The sequence below is a fragment of the Polypterus senegalus genome, chromosome 18, assembly GCF_016835505.1.
Source record: "Polypterus senegalus isolate Bchr_013 chromosome 18, ASM1683550v1, whole genome shotgun sequence".
In the NCBI taxonomy this organism is placed as follows: Eukaryota; Metazoa; Chordata; class Cladistia; order Polypteriformes; family Polypteridae; genus Polypterus; species Polypterus senegalus.
Genome location: NC_053171.1, coordinates 11,754,619 through 11,768,993, shown reverse-complemented (window position 1 = coordinate 11,768,993; position 14,375 = coordinate 11,754,619). Strand labels below are relative to the sequence as shown.

Genomic DNA, 14,375 nt, shown 5'->3' with positions numbered 1-14,375 from the left:
TGTCTGAAAAGGATGTTTATAATGATTAAATCCATCAGGGATGTGTCCATTGCAGCAAGCATTGGGCACGAGGCAGAAACAATCCCTAGACAGGGCAAGGTGAACACAAGCACACTCACACACATTGGCGTCATTTTAGTGTCACCAAATCTGCATACCTTTGGAAGGAAACCGGAGCTCACACAGGAAAACATGAGACCTCCAGGCAGGGAAGACCAGCGACGTGACTCCCTGTGTGACAGCAGTGCTACCGCTCCGCCACCGTGTCACCCCCACACATGTAATTATTAACAGAATTTATTATCCATCCATCCACTATCTAACCCGCTATATCCTAACTACAGGGTCACGGGGGTCTGCTGGGGCCAATCCCAGCCAACACAGGGTGCAAGGCAGGAAACAAACCCCAGGCGGGGTGCCAGCCCACCACAGGGCACACACACACACACCAAACACACACGACGATGTCTTTGGACTGTGGGAGGAAACCCACGCAGACACGGGGAGAACATGCAAACTCCACGCAGGGAGGAACCCGGCTCTCCTAACTGCGAGGCAGCAGCACTACCCACTGCACCACCGTGCCACCCTATGATATATCATTAATTAAAAAAGAACAAATTGGTATTAGAGGGCTCCTTTCAAAAAAAACGTTCAAACTGTTATGAAAACTCGTCGTAAATTCTTAAAGGTTGAGAAATGCTGGGGTACACTTTGGAAACATACCAGTAGGAGGGTCCTGCACAGAGGTTAGGAGGCACATGCTTTACATTGGGACATTCGCTTATGATGGCCAAATGCTGGCAAAACCGAGTGTAGGATCAGGCAGGAAAGGTAGCCAGGCTCTTACAGCGGTGTTTTTCAACAACACTTTAGTTTGTCATCTTGTAGCCTTTAAACTGTGAAGCACTAAAAAAGGAAAAAAAAAAAAGTCTCTGGCAAAGGCCCGACAGACTCACACCAAAGCACACTGAATCCCACCGGGTCACTTTAGGGCTGCCAGTCTACCTACAGTGTATATTATTGGCATGTGGCGAGAAGAAAATCAGAGTACTCGGAGAACAAAAAAAAAAACCACACACGGGCACGGAGAGACAAAGGTGGTAACCCAACCGCACGTTTCTTGAACTGTTAATAAATAAAAAACGCCAATGCCAGTTGCATGACAAAAACCACAAGCTCAGAATGCAATAAAATGTCTTTCTGCAGTGACTGGAAACATCTAGAAGGCAGAAACGAGGGACTAATGACAAGGAGATCCAACAAAATTGTTGTCAGCTGAGCTGCAACAGGCCGTACTATTCTAAATAATAAAACTTGTGTACGCTGTGTGTACTTTACTGTCTCATCTTCAATATTCTTACACTTAAACCCTCTCATATTATGTGAAGTCACTGTAACTGATCTCACCAATGTTACAAATCTCATTTGAATTAAATATTAAGTAGTAGTTAATCTCTTAGAGAGTAATACTGTCATCCATCCATTCCTTAAATCCACTTTTTCCAGAGTGTTGGGCAGACCAGAGCAGAAAGCAGCCCAGAGATGGATGGCATTAAAACCAAGGCACACCTATAAAGATTCAGTCAGTCATTCTCCAACCCGCTATATCCTAACTACAGGGGTCTGCTGGAGCCAATCCCAGCCAACAAACCCCGGGCAGGGTGCCAGCCCACTGCAGGGCACACCCACCCACCAGGGACAATTTAGGATCGCCAATGCACCTAACCTGCATGTCTTTGGGAGGAAATCCACACGGACGCGGGGAGAACATGCAAACTCCACGCAAGGTGAACCCGGGTCTCCTTACTGTGAGCCAGCAGCCCTACCGCTGTGCCACCATGCCACCCCACACAGACTCATTCTGGGACAATTTAGTCTTGTACTTTAAATTAAGTTGAGCTGTCTTTGGATGTGGGAGAAACGTGGATTGTAGGCAGAATGCCCGCGATGACAAGGAGAGAATATGGAAATACTGATATTTGAACTTGATCCCTGGAGCCGTGAGGCAGACATGCTGGACCATCTTTTATTATGTTGATCAGTTTGTCTTTATTTTACACAACACCTTTCACTGACACAACAAATAGCAAGTTGCCATAAATGATAATTCCTCTACACCACAGGTTACAGTTACATTCTCCTACATAGGAAACAGCCATTGAACCCCAAGACATCAAGTCAGAATTATATAAATTAAAAAAAATAAAAACTAAATGTGTATAGGATTAGCTTGGCAAAACGTTTGACTATAGACATCACAGCACATAAGAACGTAAGATGTTCCAGAAACGGGTGCAGACCATTCGTTTCATCAAGATGTTTGGTTATCTAAGAGATGATTTATCCTAATACCCCATTTAAAAGTTACTGCATCAATTACATGATCTTCTATTCTCCATGGATTTTTTCTCTTGGTGCTCTGGTTTTCCTCCAAAGTCAGGCATGCCAGGTTACCTTGCAATGCTAAATATGACTTGTGTGAAATGGTTTGGGTCCTGTGAACGACTGGCACTCCATCTTGGGTTGGTCCCTGCCTTATGCTTGATGATGCCAGAATGAGATCTGAGCCTCCTTTACTTTGAATGTCATGTGTTTGCGTGTGGCTGTATTTGGTTGTCTCTTTTACAGGGATTGGATACATTACAATTGCTTTCTTATTTTTCTTCCTCCTCATCTGGGGCACAGTGACATTTAATGACTTGCTCAAAAGTCACGTAGTGAGTTGGACGCAGGGACTGACCTGGCAACTTTGTGGCTTAAATTCGTGAGCCCAAGTCACTACAACACATTAGTATCATCAGTACAGTTAATCATCTTCTTCTTCTACTTTTGGCTGCTCCTGTTAGGGGTCACCACAGCGGATCATCTTCTTCCATCTCTTCTTGTCCTCTGAATCTTGTTCTGTGACACCCATCACCTTCATGTCTTCTCTCACCACATCCATAAACCTTCTTAGGCCTTCCTCTTTTCCTCTTCCCTGGCAGCTCTATCCTTAGAATCCTTCTCCCAATATACCCAGCATCTCTCCTCTGCACATGTCCAAACCAACACCATCTCGCCTCTCTGACGTTGTCTCCCACCCTGAGCTGACCCTCTAATGTCCTCATTTCTACTCCTGTCCATCCTCGTCACACCCAATGAAAATCTTAGCATCTTTAACTCTGTCACCTCCAGCTCCGGTCTCGTGCCACCGTCTCCAACCCATATAACATAGCTGGTCTCACTACCGTCCTGTAGACCTTCCCTTTCACTCTTGCTGATACCCGTCTGTCACAAATCACTCCTGACACTCTTCTCCACCCACTCCACCCTGCCTGCACTCTCTTCTTCATGTCTCTTCCACAATCCCCGTTACTCTGTACTGTTGATCCCAAGTATTTAAACTCATCCACCTTCGCCAACTCTACTCCCTTCATCCTCACCATTTGATTGACCCCCCTCATGTATTCTGTCCTGGTGTTCCTACTGACCTTCATTCCTCTCCTCTCATATCTCCACCTCTCCAGGGTCTCCTCAACCTGCTCCCTACTCTCTCTACAGATCACAAAGTCACCAGCAAACATCACAGTCCATGGAGACTCCTGTCTAATCTCGTCTGTCAATCTGTCCATCACCATTGTAAATAAGAAAGGGCTCAGAGCCGATCCCTGATGTAATTCCACCTTTCATCACTCCTATCGCTGACCTCACCACGGTCACACTTCCATCATACATATCCTGTACAACTCTTACGTACTTCTCTGCCACTCCCGACTTCCTCATACAATACCACAACTCCTCTCAGTCACCCTGTCATATTCTTTCTCCAGGTCCACAAAGATGCAATGCAGCTCCTTCTGGCCTTCTCTCTGAACTTCTCCATCAACATCCTCAGAGCAAACATCACATCTGTGGTGCTCTTTTTGGCATGAAACCATCCTGCTGCTCACTAATCATCACCTCACTTCTTAACTGAGCCTCCACTACTCTTTCCCATAACTTCATGCTGTGGCTCATCAATTTTATCCCTCTGTAGTTATTGCAGTCCTGTACATCCTCCTTATTCTGAAATATCGGCACCAGTACACTTCTTCTCCACTCCTCAGCCATCCTCTCACTTTCCAAGATTCCATTAAGCAATCTGGTTAAAAACTCCACTGCCATCTCTCCTAAACACCTCCATGTTTCCACAGGCATGTCATTTGGACCAGCGGCCTTTCCATTCTTCATCCTCTTCATAGCTGTCCTTACTTCCTCCTTGCTAATCCGTTGCACTTCCCGATTCACTATCTCCACATCATCCCATCTCTTCTCTCTCTCGTTCTCTTCATTCATAAACCTCTCAAAGTCCTCTTTCCATCTGCTCAACACACTCTCCTCGCTTGTGAGTACGTTTCCATCTTTATCCTTTATCACCCTAACCTGCTGCTCATCTTTCCCAGCTCGGTCCCTCTGTCTAGCCCATCGGTCCTTTTCTCCCTCCTTAGTGTCCAACCTCTCATACAACTCATCGTAAGCCTTTTCTTTAGCCTTCACCACCTCTCTCTTCACCTTGCGCCTTATCTCCTTGTACCCTTGTCTACTTTCTGCATCTCTCTGACTATCCCACTTCTTCTTCACCATCCTCTTCCTCTGTATACTCTCCTCTATTTCCTCATTCCACCACCAGGTTTCCTTTTCCTCCTTCCTCTTTCCAGATGTCATGCCAGGCACCCTTCTGCCTGCCACCCTTACTACTTCTGCTGTAGTTGCCCAGCTGTCTGGTAACTCTTCACTGCCACCCAGTGCCAGTCTCACCTCCTCCCTAAACTCAACCTTACAGTCTTCCTTTTTCAACTTCCACCATTTGATCCTTGGCTCTGCCCTCACTCTCTTCCGGTCTCAATGATTTTATAAAACATACTATTTGGTCAATAAAACTAGAAAGCCAGCTTAATGCACACCTCCTCTATTATCTGGTTTGCCTGACATTCTGCAATCAACTACTACTACTCATGTAATTTGAGATAAATGATGTTATTGCTTCAGATCATATGAAAGTTTTAAAGGAAGAGAAATCTTTTTCAATCTTTTAATAGCAAAGAGTACTGTTTCATGTGGGTAGCGTGAGGCAATGCAGCTATTTTCACAAAAACCAGTCAGTCAGTGTCTAACACAGGTTCACGGGGTCTGCTGGAGCCAATCCCAGCCAGCACAGGGCACAAGGCAGGAAACAAACCTCGGGCAGGGCGCCAGCCCACCGCAGTCACAAAAATCAAATCCCAGCAATTAATGCGGTGGTCACGTAACTTCAAATCCCAAAAATGGATTCTTGAGAATTTCCGTTCTTCTCACCAGTGACATCACCAGTCTGCGTTTTTCTGACGAATTATACAAAAACGGCTTTAATGCTGCCAGGTCTTTTCAAAGCATACACACACGTGAGAGTACTTTTTGCTGTTAAAAGACAGGAAGTATTTACTGCTGATCTTTTAGTAAACGAAATAAAGTACTGAGACAGAACCGAAAAGTGACGCCAGAGTGACATTTACGCTTCATTGATGTGAAAATGATTCACAATTATAATGGTTAAGAATATGCACAATATATCATAAAGTTAATAGCTCCATCCATGTCACTTAACTCAGCGTTTCTCAAACCTGCATTTGCGACCCGAGTTTTCATAACAGTTGTAATCGCGCCCCCCTAACGTTTTTTTGAAAGGAGCCCACTAATACCAATTTGTTCTTTTTAAATGAATGATATATCATAGATGCATATTTTATTATACCTACTTAATGAACTTTTATCGACATTTATCTAACTCTACATTTATTTTTCTAGTATCAGAATGTAGTTTAAGTTCATTTGTTTTGGTTTCAATGGATGTATTTTTCATATTTTCGATTCCTGTTTTCTTTTTTAAACATCTTCGCGCCCCCCTTTTTGTTACTTCGCGCCCCCCTAGGGGGGTCCGCCCCACAGGTTGAGAACCACTGGCTTAACTCTCTCCTGTCGAAATTCAAGAGTTGAGGACGGTGATCAGCTGTAAACTGTGACAATTCTCGCCGTTATGTTTTAGTTCGACTCTCTTTGCTAGAAGAAAAGTTAGCTTCATTGATTTCAATTCGGTTCCCTGCGTGTGCACGAGTAGCGAAGAGCAAACAGCCTCTAAAATGGCATCGACACTCCTTGAGCAACGTTTTGCGCATTATCGCTGAATCGGACTGACTTCTCGGACTCCGACTTTGATACAAAAAGTGAGGTTCCAGCATCAGCTGATCGGACTCCCTAGCTGACTGCGGTTCTGAAAATGTTGCGGATGCGCCTACAGCAACATTCACCTGGGAGGGGCGCCGCTTACGATGACAAGCGCTACAAAGCAGATTGTGTCGATCTGTGACTGCCACCGCTGCATTCCCGCTGGCCATCGGGCACCCCCTGCAGCGACTGCTGCCAGAGATGGAGAACAGGCGCCAACAGCAGCCACCGCACGCAGCTTATTTCGAGTTATGTGTGAAGCCATTGTTTTGTGTGCTTTTCAGGAAACTGTGCTTTTTGGAAAAAATATTCAGCCCTCGAAGAATTAATCATTGAGCAATCGTGAGCAAGTGATCTTACTTGTGCTTTAATTCTAAAAATGAATAAAGAAATGTAAACAACTGCAGTATACTTCTGTACTTGTGAGGTGCCATGAGATGGTGTTTAAAATGGGCATGTTTGCGTGCAATAAAAGTTTCCATAACTGGAATGTTTCATCTAACTGACATTCCAAACTGGAATGATGTGTTTGAATTAATTTTACTATTCAAGCTTCAAAGTTGTGACTTCTACAGTATGCTCTCTCTTTAGCCATTTGATTGAATCCATGCATCCATTTTTTAACCCGTTTATCCAAGTCAGGGCTGTAGAGGACTGGCAACATCCCCAAGCACAATAGGTGTAATACAGCAATACATTTTGGACATCATACTCACTATATGGGCACTGGGCTGTAAGCCACAACGCTGCAAGTTGAACTCCTGCTAAAGAGACCTTGCGTGTCACTTAGAAAGTCAATTAACCTGACTGCAAGTTAGGTGGATTGGTGATTCTAAATTGGCCTTAGTGTGTGCTTGGTGTGTGGGTGTGTTTGTGTGTGTCCTGTGGTGGGCTGGCACCCTGCCCAGGATTGGTTCCTGCCTTGTGCCCTGTGTTGCCTGGGATTGGCTCCAGCAGACCCCGTGACTCTGTGTTCGGATTCAGCGGGTTGGAAAATGGATGGATGGATGGATGTTTTGTAACTGTAAAAAGTGTAAGGAAACTTACACTGGATCTTGTTCTTTTACAGATAATACACACATACAGTACACACACTGAAAGAGGTGACAGGTGATAGATAGATATGAAAGGCACTATATAATAGATAGATAGATAGATAGATAGATATGAAAGGCACTATATAATAGATAGATAGATAGATACATAGATAGATAGATAGATAGATAGATAGATAGATAGATAGATAGATAGATAGATATGAAAGGCACTATATAATAGATAGATAGATAGATAGATAGATAGATAGATAGATAGATAGATAGATAGATAGATAGATAGATAGATATGAAAGGCACTATATAATAGATAGATAGATAGATATGATAGATACTATATAGATAGATAGATAGATAGATAGATAGGCTCTGATAGATAGATAGATAGATAGATAGATATGAAAGGCACTATATAATAGATAGATAGATAGATAGATAGATAGATAGATAGATAGATAGATAGATAGATATGAAAGGCAGTATATAAGTAATAGATAGACAGATAGATACTTTATTAATCCCCAATGGGAAATTCACATACTCCAGCAGCAGCATACTGATAAAAACAATATTAATTAAAGACCAACGCAAGGTGGAGAGTGCCAGGCTGGTATAACAGTCTATAATTTTTTATAATGTTAACGTTTACCACCCCGGGTGGAACTGAAGAGTCGCATAGTGTGGGGTCTCCTCAGTCTGTCAGTGGAGCAGGACGGTGACAAAAGTCTGTCACTGAAGCTGCTCCTCTGTCTGGAGATGATCCTGTTCAGTGGATGCAGTGGATTCTCCATGATTGACAGGAGTCTGCTCAGCCGCCGCCTGCCACGGATGTCAGACTGTCCAGCTCCGTGCCTACAATAGAGCCTGCCTTCCTCACCAGTTTGTCCAGGTGTGAGGCGTCCCTTTTCTTTATGCTGCCTCCCCAGCACACCACCGCCTAGAAGAGGGCGCTCTCCACAACCGTCTGGTAGAACATCTGCAGCATCTTACTGCAGATGTTGAAGGATGCCAGCCTTCTAATGAAGTATAGTCAGCTCTGTCCTATCTTGCACAGAGCATCAGTATTGACAGCCCAGTCCAGTTTATCATCCAGCTGCACTCCCAGGTATTTATAGGTTTGTACCCTCAGCACTCAGTCATCTCTGATGATCACGGGGTCCTTGAGGGGCCTGGTCCTCCTAAAGTCCACCACCAGCTCTTTGGTTTAGCTGGTGTTCAGGTGTAGGTGGTTTGAATCCCACCATTTAACAAAGTCCTTGATTAGGTTCCTATACTCCTCCTATGCTCATACTCACTGAGTCCATTTAGATGCATTATTCCACCTACTATGCATTTCTTCGGAGATATAGGAGGAAAACCCAGACAAACAAGGAAAGAATGATCAAAACTTGAAATGAACAGTGACTGAGTGTAGGATTCAAACTCAAGGTACTGGATCTGTGAGACATTAATGCTAAATAACTACCTCTATAACTAATAACTAACACTGCCTTATATCAAGACATTTAATCTAACATGAATGTATTAGAGATGTGGTAGCAAAATCAAAGTATCAGGAGATGAACCCACACAGACATGGAAAGAACATACAAACTCCACAAAGACTGCTTAGGCCAGTGTTTAAACCATCTGTTAATAAACAAAAATAGAAATGACATGAACACGACAGTACTGCAGGTTCTATCAGAAGGAGAGCTTCTTGGATTGTAACCTGGACCTCTAGAGCTCTGAAGCTACATCATTAACTGCTCACTGTTAGACTAGAATCTATTTTAATTGCCCAATGTTCTTTGATTTGTTTCCATTGTTATACACACATTAACATTTTTTGCTGCCATGTATGTATATGTATGTTGGTGGATTCAACCAAAAATGAAAAGAACTAAACTGGAAAGTCTGACTTAAACAACTGGGAATGGCAGAATTCTAATGAACAGAAAAGTCTGACGTTGTCCCATGTTCACTGAAATCCCACCAAAGAAGTTATTGGCCCACCTCACCTCTCTGACATGTTGAGCTGTTTCCGGCAGGGCACAGAATCACGGATGCAGGTGCCACTGGCGGGATCTGCTCCCTCAACAATAACAAAGGGTCTTTCCTCTAAGGTGGCCACTCTAAGGTGCAGGGAGCCATCAGGTGGCTCCAGAAATGTTCCATAGCGTGACCAGAAAGGATAGCGCATCCGGAGTACACCATCATCCCAGTTCCCAACCTGCAATATGGCACATTCAAATGCAACAGACTGTGAAGACAATAAGGAACGGGAAATGGTCTAATACAAAAGTAGTGACCGCTAACAAAGAGAGACAGAGAGATAGAGAGCACAATTCAGTGAAGAAATCAAGCTCTAGATTAAAGAGTTATGCATCCAAGGGCAGCTAGTGACAGATTTTATCTTTACTCGGATCAGCCTGGAGTCACTTAGGCACTTACCACTTCCCAGTTTCTTTCTCTGTTCAGAGCGATGACAACTAGGGAGGGGTTCACAAGATAGCCGTCACTGTTAAATGAATAATCTCGGCCTCCCAAAGTGATATTAGAGAAATACCTGTGCGAAGGGGGGAAATCGAAAAGAGAAATTAGTAAAATAGAAGGGTAATAGAGGTAATAATCATAACGTGATATTATTAAATTCAGAGACACAGAGAGTTCCACCATCATTACGTACAAAGGCGGGAACCAGCCCTGCATAGGATGCCAGGCCATTGCAGGGCCGAGTCTCTCACAAACATTCACGTACACACATCCTCACACTGGTCCAGTTTGGAATCATCCATTAGTCTAATCTGCACATCTTTGGGATGAAAACTGAAATACCAAGAGGAAGGCCCCATGCAGACTACAGAGAATGTGCAAACTCCACATGCACACCAACTCCATTTGGGACTCAAACCCAGGATACTGGATCTATGAGGCCGCAGATCTTATTGTTGCACAATTCATGAAAGGCAACTTGTATTTGAAATAGAGCCTTTCATATTAAATAGCATCTATGGTACCGAAGGGAGTCACTCGAGGCCACACACTCAAGAGGCTCCATTCTCGGTTTACAATAAAAACGTCTTTGTCACTCTCATCCTCATTACCTGACAGTAAACATGGAATAAACATTCTAAGTCACTTACCGGTGTAAGCTCCCACCTAGGGTCCTTGACTCATTATAATAGCTTGTGCAGTCTGTCCCAAAATGTGGAAGACTACCAAACTCCCTGCGCATTGCCATTGCACCCTGGGTCAGGATAGCAACCCCCCTGCCAGTCCTACGCCGGACATCATCTCTCCATCCCGCAGGACGCACTACAAAGAGGGAGAGTGGGAGAAGCTCGGGGGCCAGGTACTCTAAACCAGACAGACTGGGCCCCACTGCAAACCAGATGTAGGATGGCCCGGCTAGTCCAGCACCCTTGGCTGCCCTGAAGACTATCTCGGCTTCTTCTTTGGAGCAATAGAGCAAGCGAACCTGATGGAGAGAGAGAGGGAGAGAGAGGGGGGCTGTTAGAGACAAATTAGGCAATCAAGACCTAATCTTTAATCTGGCTTGAATTTAATTTGAACTTTATTCAACCAGTTGAGGTCTATTTCTCATTAACAAGGATGTCTCCTATTAAAGGTCAACAATTTAGTGTTGCAACAAGCTATCAAATGTATAATCCATCCATCCATCCATCCTCTTCCGCTTATCCGAGGTCGGGTCGCGGGGGCAGCAACTTGAGCAGAGATGCCCAGACTTCCCTCTCCCCGGCCACTTCTTCCAGCTCTTCCGGGGGAATCCCGAGGCGTTCCCAGGCCAGCCGGGAGACATAGTCCCTCCAGCGTGTCCTGGGTCTGGTTGGACGTGCCAGGAACACCTCACCAGGGAGTCGGCCAGGAGGCATCCTGATCAGATGCCCGAGCCACCTCATCAGACTCATCTCGATGCGGAGGAGCGGCGGCTCTACTCTGAGTTCTTACCTGGATGACTGAGCTTCTCACCCTATCTTTAAGGGAAAGCCCAGACACCCTGCGGAGGAAACTCATTTCAGCCGCTTGTATTCGCGATCTCGTTCTTTCGGTCACTACCCACAGCTCATGACCATAGGTGAGGGTAGGAGCGTAGATCGACTGGTAAATTGAGAGCTTTGCCTTACGGCTCAGCTCCTTTTTCACCACGACAGACCGATGCAGAGCCCGCACCGATCCGCCTGTCGATCTCACGCTCCATTCATCCATCCATCCATCCATTTTCTAACCCGCTGAATCCGAATACAGGGTCACGGGGGTCTGCTGGAGCCAATCCCAGCCAACACAGGGCACAAGGCAGGAACCAATCCTGGGCAGGGTGCCAACCCACCGCAGACGCTCCATTCATTCAATGTATAATACACAGCAAGGTTCATTTTTTTTTTTTTTGTAATATTTACACAAAAATGTTAATCTTCTCAATTGCATCCCCACAAATTAGAACAATAAGCAAGCAAAGACAAAAAGTTACAATTTCAGACACATTTGCATCATTTAAAAGAATCTATTGATTACTGCTTCTAACAAAGGTTTCACTTCTGCGTATTCATTATACTTATGACCGCAGTCCCTATACCTTCGTAACCCTTTGAAATCTGTGATAGTCAGTTATTCTCCAACCCACTATATCCTAACTACAGGGTCACGGGGGTCTGCTGGAGCCAATCCCAGCCAACACAGGGCACTAGTCAGGAAACAAACCCGGGCAGGGCACCAGCCAACACAGGGCACACCCACACAAACATCAAGCACACACCAGGGTCAATTTAGGATCACCAATGCACCTAACCTGCATGTCTTTGGACTGTGGGAGGAAATATCTGTGATAGTTTTTTGTTAAAAAGCTGTATGGCAATGGAAGAAAGGAGTTCCTGGAGAAGTTTGTCAAGGTGTCTATGTTACTGTCCTCCCTGTAAATGGCAAAAGAAAGCCTGCTCTGTTGGGCCCTTAACCTGCAATTGCTGAGTGCTTTGAGTAGTGAGAAGAGCACTATATAAATACAAAGAAGTGAGTAACACCCCCCACATTTGTGTAAATATTTTATTCCATCTTTTCATGGGACAACACTGAAGATATGACACTTTGATCCAATGTCCAGTAGTCCGTGTACAGCTTTTATCACGGTGTAAATTTGCTGTCCCCTCAGAATAACTCAACACCTGCGCCACCACCACCTACTCAAAGCATCCTGATGCACCAACATTGATGGACTGAAAGCCAGAAGTCTACGTGACCATCATCATCAGGTCCTTCCATGAGAACCCTAAATACAAAGAGGACTGTTTGACTTATGTTAGGTAGATTGTCCAGAGGGGACTGGGCGGTCTCGTGGTCTCGAACCCCTACAGATTTTATTTTTTTCTCCAGCCTTTGGAGTTTTTTTGTTTTTTTCTGTCCACCCCGGCCATCGGACCTTACTCTTACTCTATGTTAATTAATGTTGACTTATGTTTATTTTTTATTGTGTCTTCTATTTCTCTATTCATTTTGTGAAGCACTTTGAGCTACATTTTTTTGTATGAATATGTGCTATATAAATAAATGTTGATTGATTGATTGAACACACAGCCATTAATGTCTAAACCACTGGCAACAAAAGTGAGTTCACCCCTAAGTGAAAAATGTCTCAATTGTGCCCAGTTCGCCATTTTCATGTGGCTCGTTAGTGTTACAAGGTCTCAGGTGTGTTAAATTTGGTGTTCTCACTCTCACACTCTCTCATGCTGGTCACTGGAAGTTCAACATGGCACCTCATGGCAAAGAACTCTCTGAGGATGTGAAAAAAAAAGAATTGTTGCTCTACGTAAAGATGGCCGAGGCTATAAGAAGATAGCCAACACCCTGAGACTGAGCTGCAGCAGCACGATGGCCAAGACCATACAGCGACAGGTTTAACAGGACAGGTTCCACTCAGAACAGGCCTCACCACGGTCGACCAAAGAAGTTGAGTGCACGTGCTCAGCGTCATATCCGGAGGTGGTCTTTTGAAAATAAACGTATGAGTGCTGCCATAAGGGGTGGGGGGGTCAGCCCGTCAGTGCTCAGACCATACCCGCCGCACACGCCATCAGATTGGTCTCCATGGCTGTCGTCCCAGAAGGAAGCCTCTTCTAAAGAAAGCCAGCAAACAGTTTGCTGAAGACAAGCAGACTAAGGGCATGGATTACTGGAACCACGTCCTGTGGTCTGATGAGACCAAGATCAACTTATTTGGTTCAGATGGTGTCAAGCGTGTGTGGCGAGGTGAGGAGTACAAAGACAAGTGTGTCTCGCCTACAGTCAAGCATGGTGGTGGGAGTGTCATGGTTTGGGGCTGCATGAGTGCTGCCGGCACTACGGAGATATAGTTCATTGTGGGAACCATGAATGGCAACATGTACTGTGACATACCGAAGCAGAACGTGATCCCCTCCCAAACACACCTCCAAGACGACCACTGAGGGTAAAGGTGCCGGACTGGCCAAGCACGTCTCCAGACCTAAACCCTATTGAGCATCTGTGGGGCAGGTGGAGGAGCGCAAGGTCTCTAACATCCACCGGCTCCGTCATGGAGGAGTGGAAGAGGATTGTAGTGGCAACCTGTGAAGCTCGTGTGAACTCCATGCCAAAGAGAGTTAAGGCAGTGCTGGAAAGTAATGGTGGCCACACAAAATATTGACACTCTGGGCACAATTTGGACATTTGTCACTTAGGGGTGAACTCACTTTTGTTGCCAGCAGTTTAGACATTAATGGCTGTGTGTTGAGTTATTTTGAGGGGACAGTAAATTTACACCATTATACAAGCTGTACACGGACTACTTGACATTGGATCAAAGTGCCATATCTTCAGTGGTGTCCCATGAAAAGACGGAATAAAATATTTACAAAAATGTGAGGGGTGTGACTCACTGGTGGTAGTCATTGGCCAGTTGTGTCATCTTAGCCCTCACACATCAAGTTAACCACATCAGCACCAAGATTTTGGGATGTCTACCCAGTAATTTGTTGGATAGTTTTGAAAGTTTGATTTGTCAAACCAATAAACCAGGCAGTGCAGCTCAAAGTGATGGCATATAATAAAATATAATAAAAAAACAGCATGTGGCTCTCTCATCAC

General features: G+C 44.7%; 1 protein-coding gene across 2 annotated transcripts in view; it reads right to left on the bottom strand.

Moving 5' to 3' along the window:
- Positions 1-14,375, bottom strand: part of LOC120518718 (glutamate receptor ionotropic, NMDA 2D-like) — a 177,283-nt gene that overhangs the window by 50,388 nt on the left and 112,520 nt on the right. For both annotated transcript variants that reach the window (XM_039741646.1, XM_039741647.1), the window contains exons 5-7: positions 10,403-10,737; positions 9,711-9,825; positions 9,278-9,489 (exon numbers count right to left, since the gene is read on the bottom strand). In XM_039741646.1, coding sequence (XP_039597580.1) covers positions 9,278-9,489; positions 9,711-9,825; positions 10,403-10,737 — 662 coding nt within the window. The remainder of the gene's footprint in view (positions 1-9,277; positions 9,490-9,710; positions 9,826-10,402; positions 10,738-14,375) is intronic.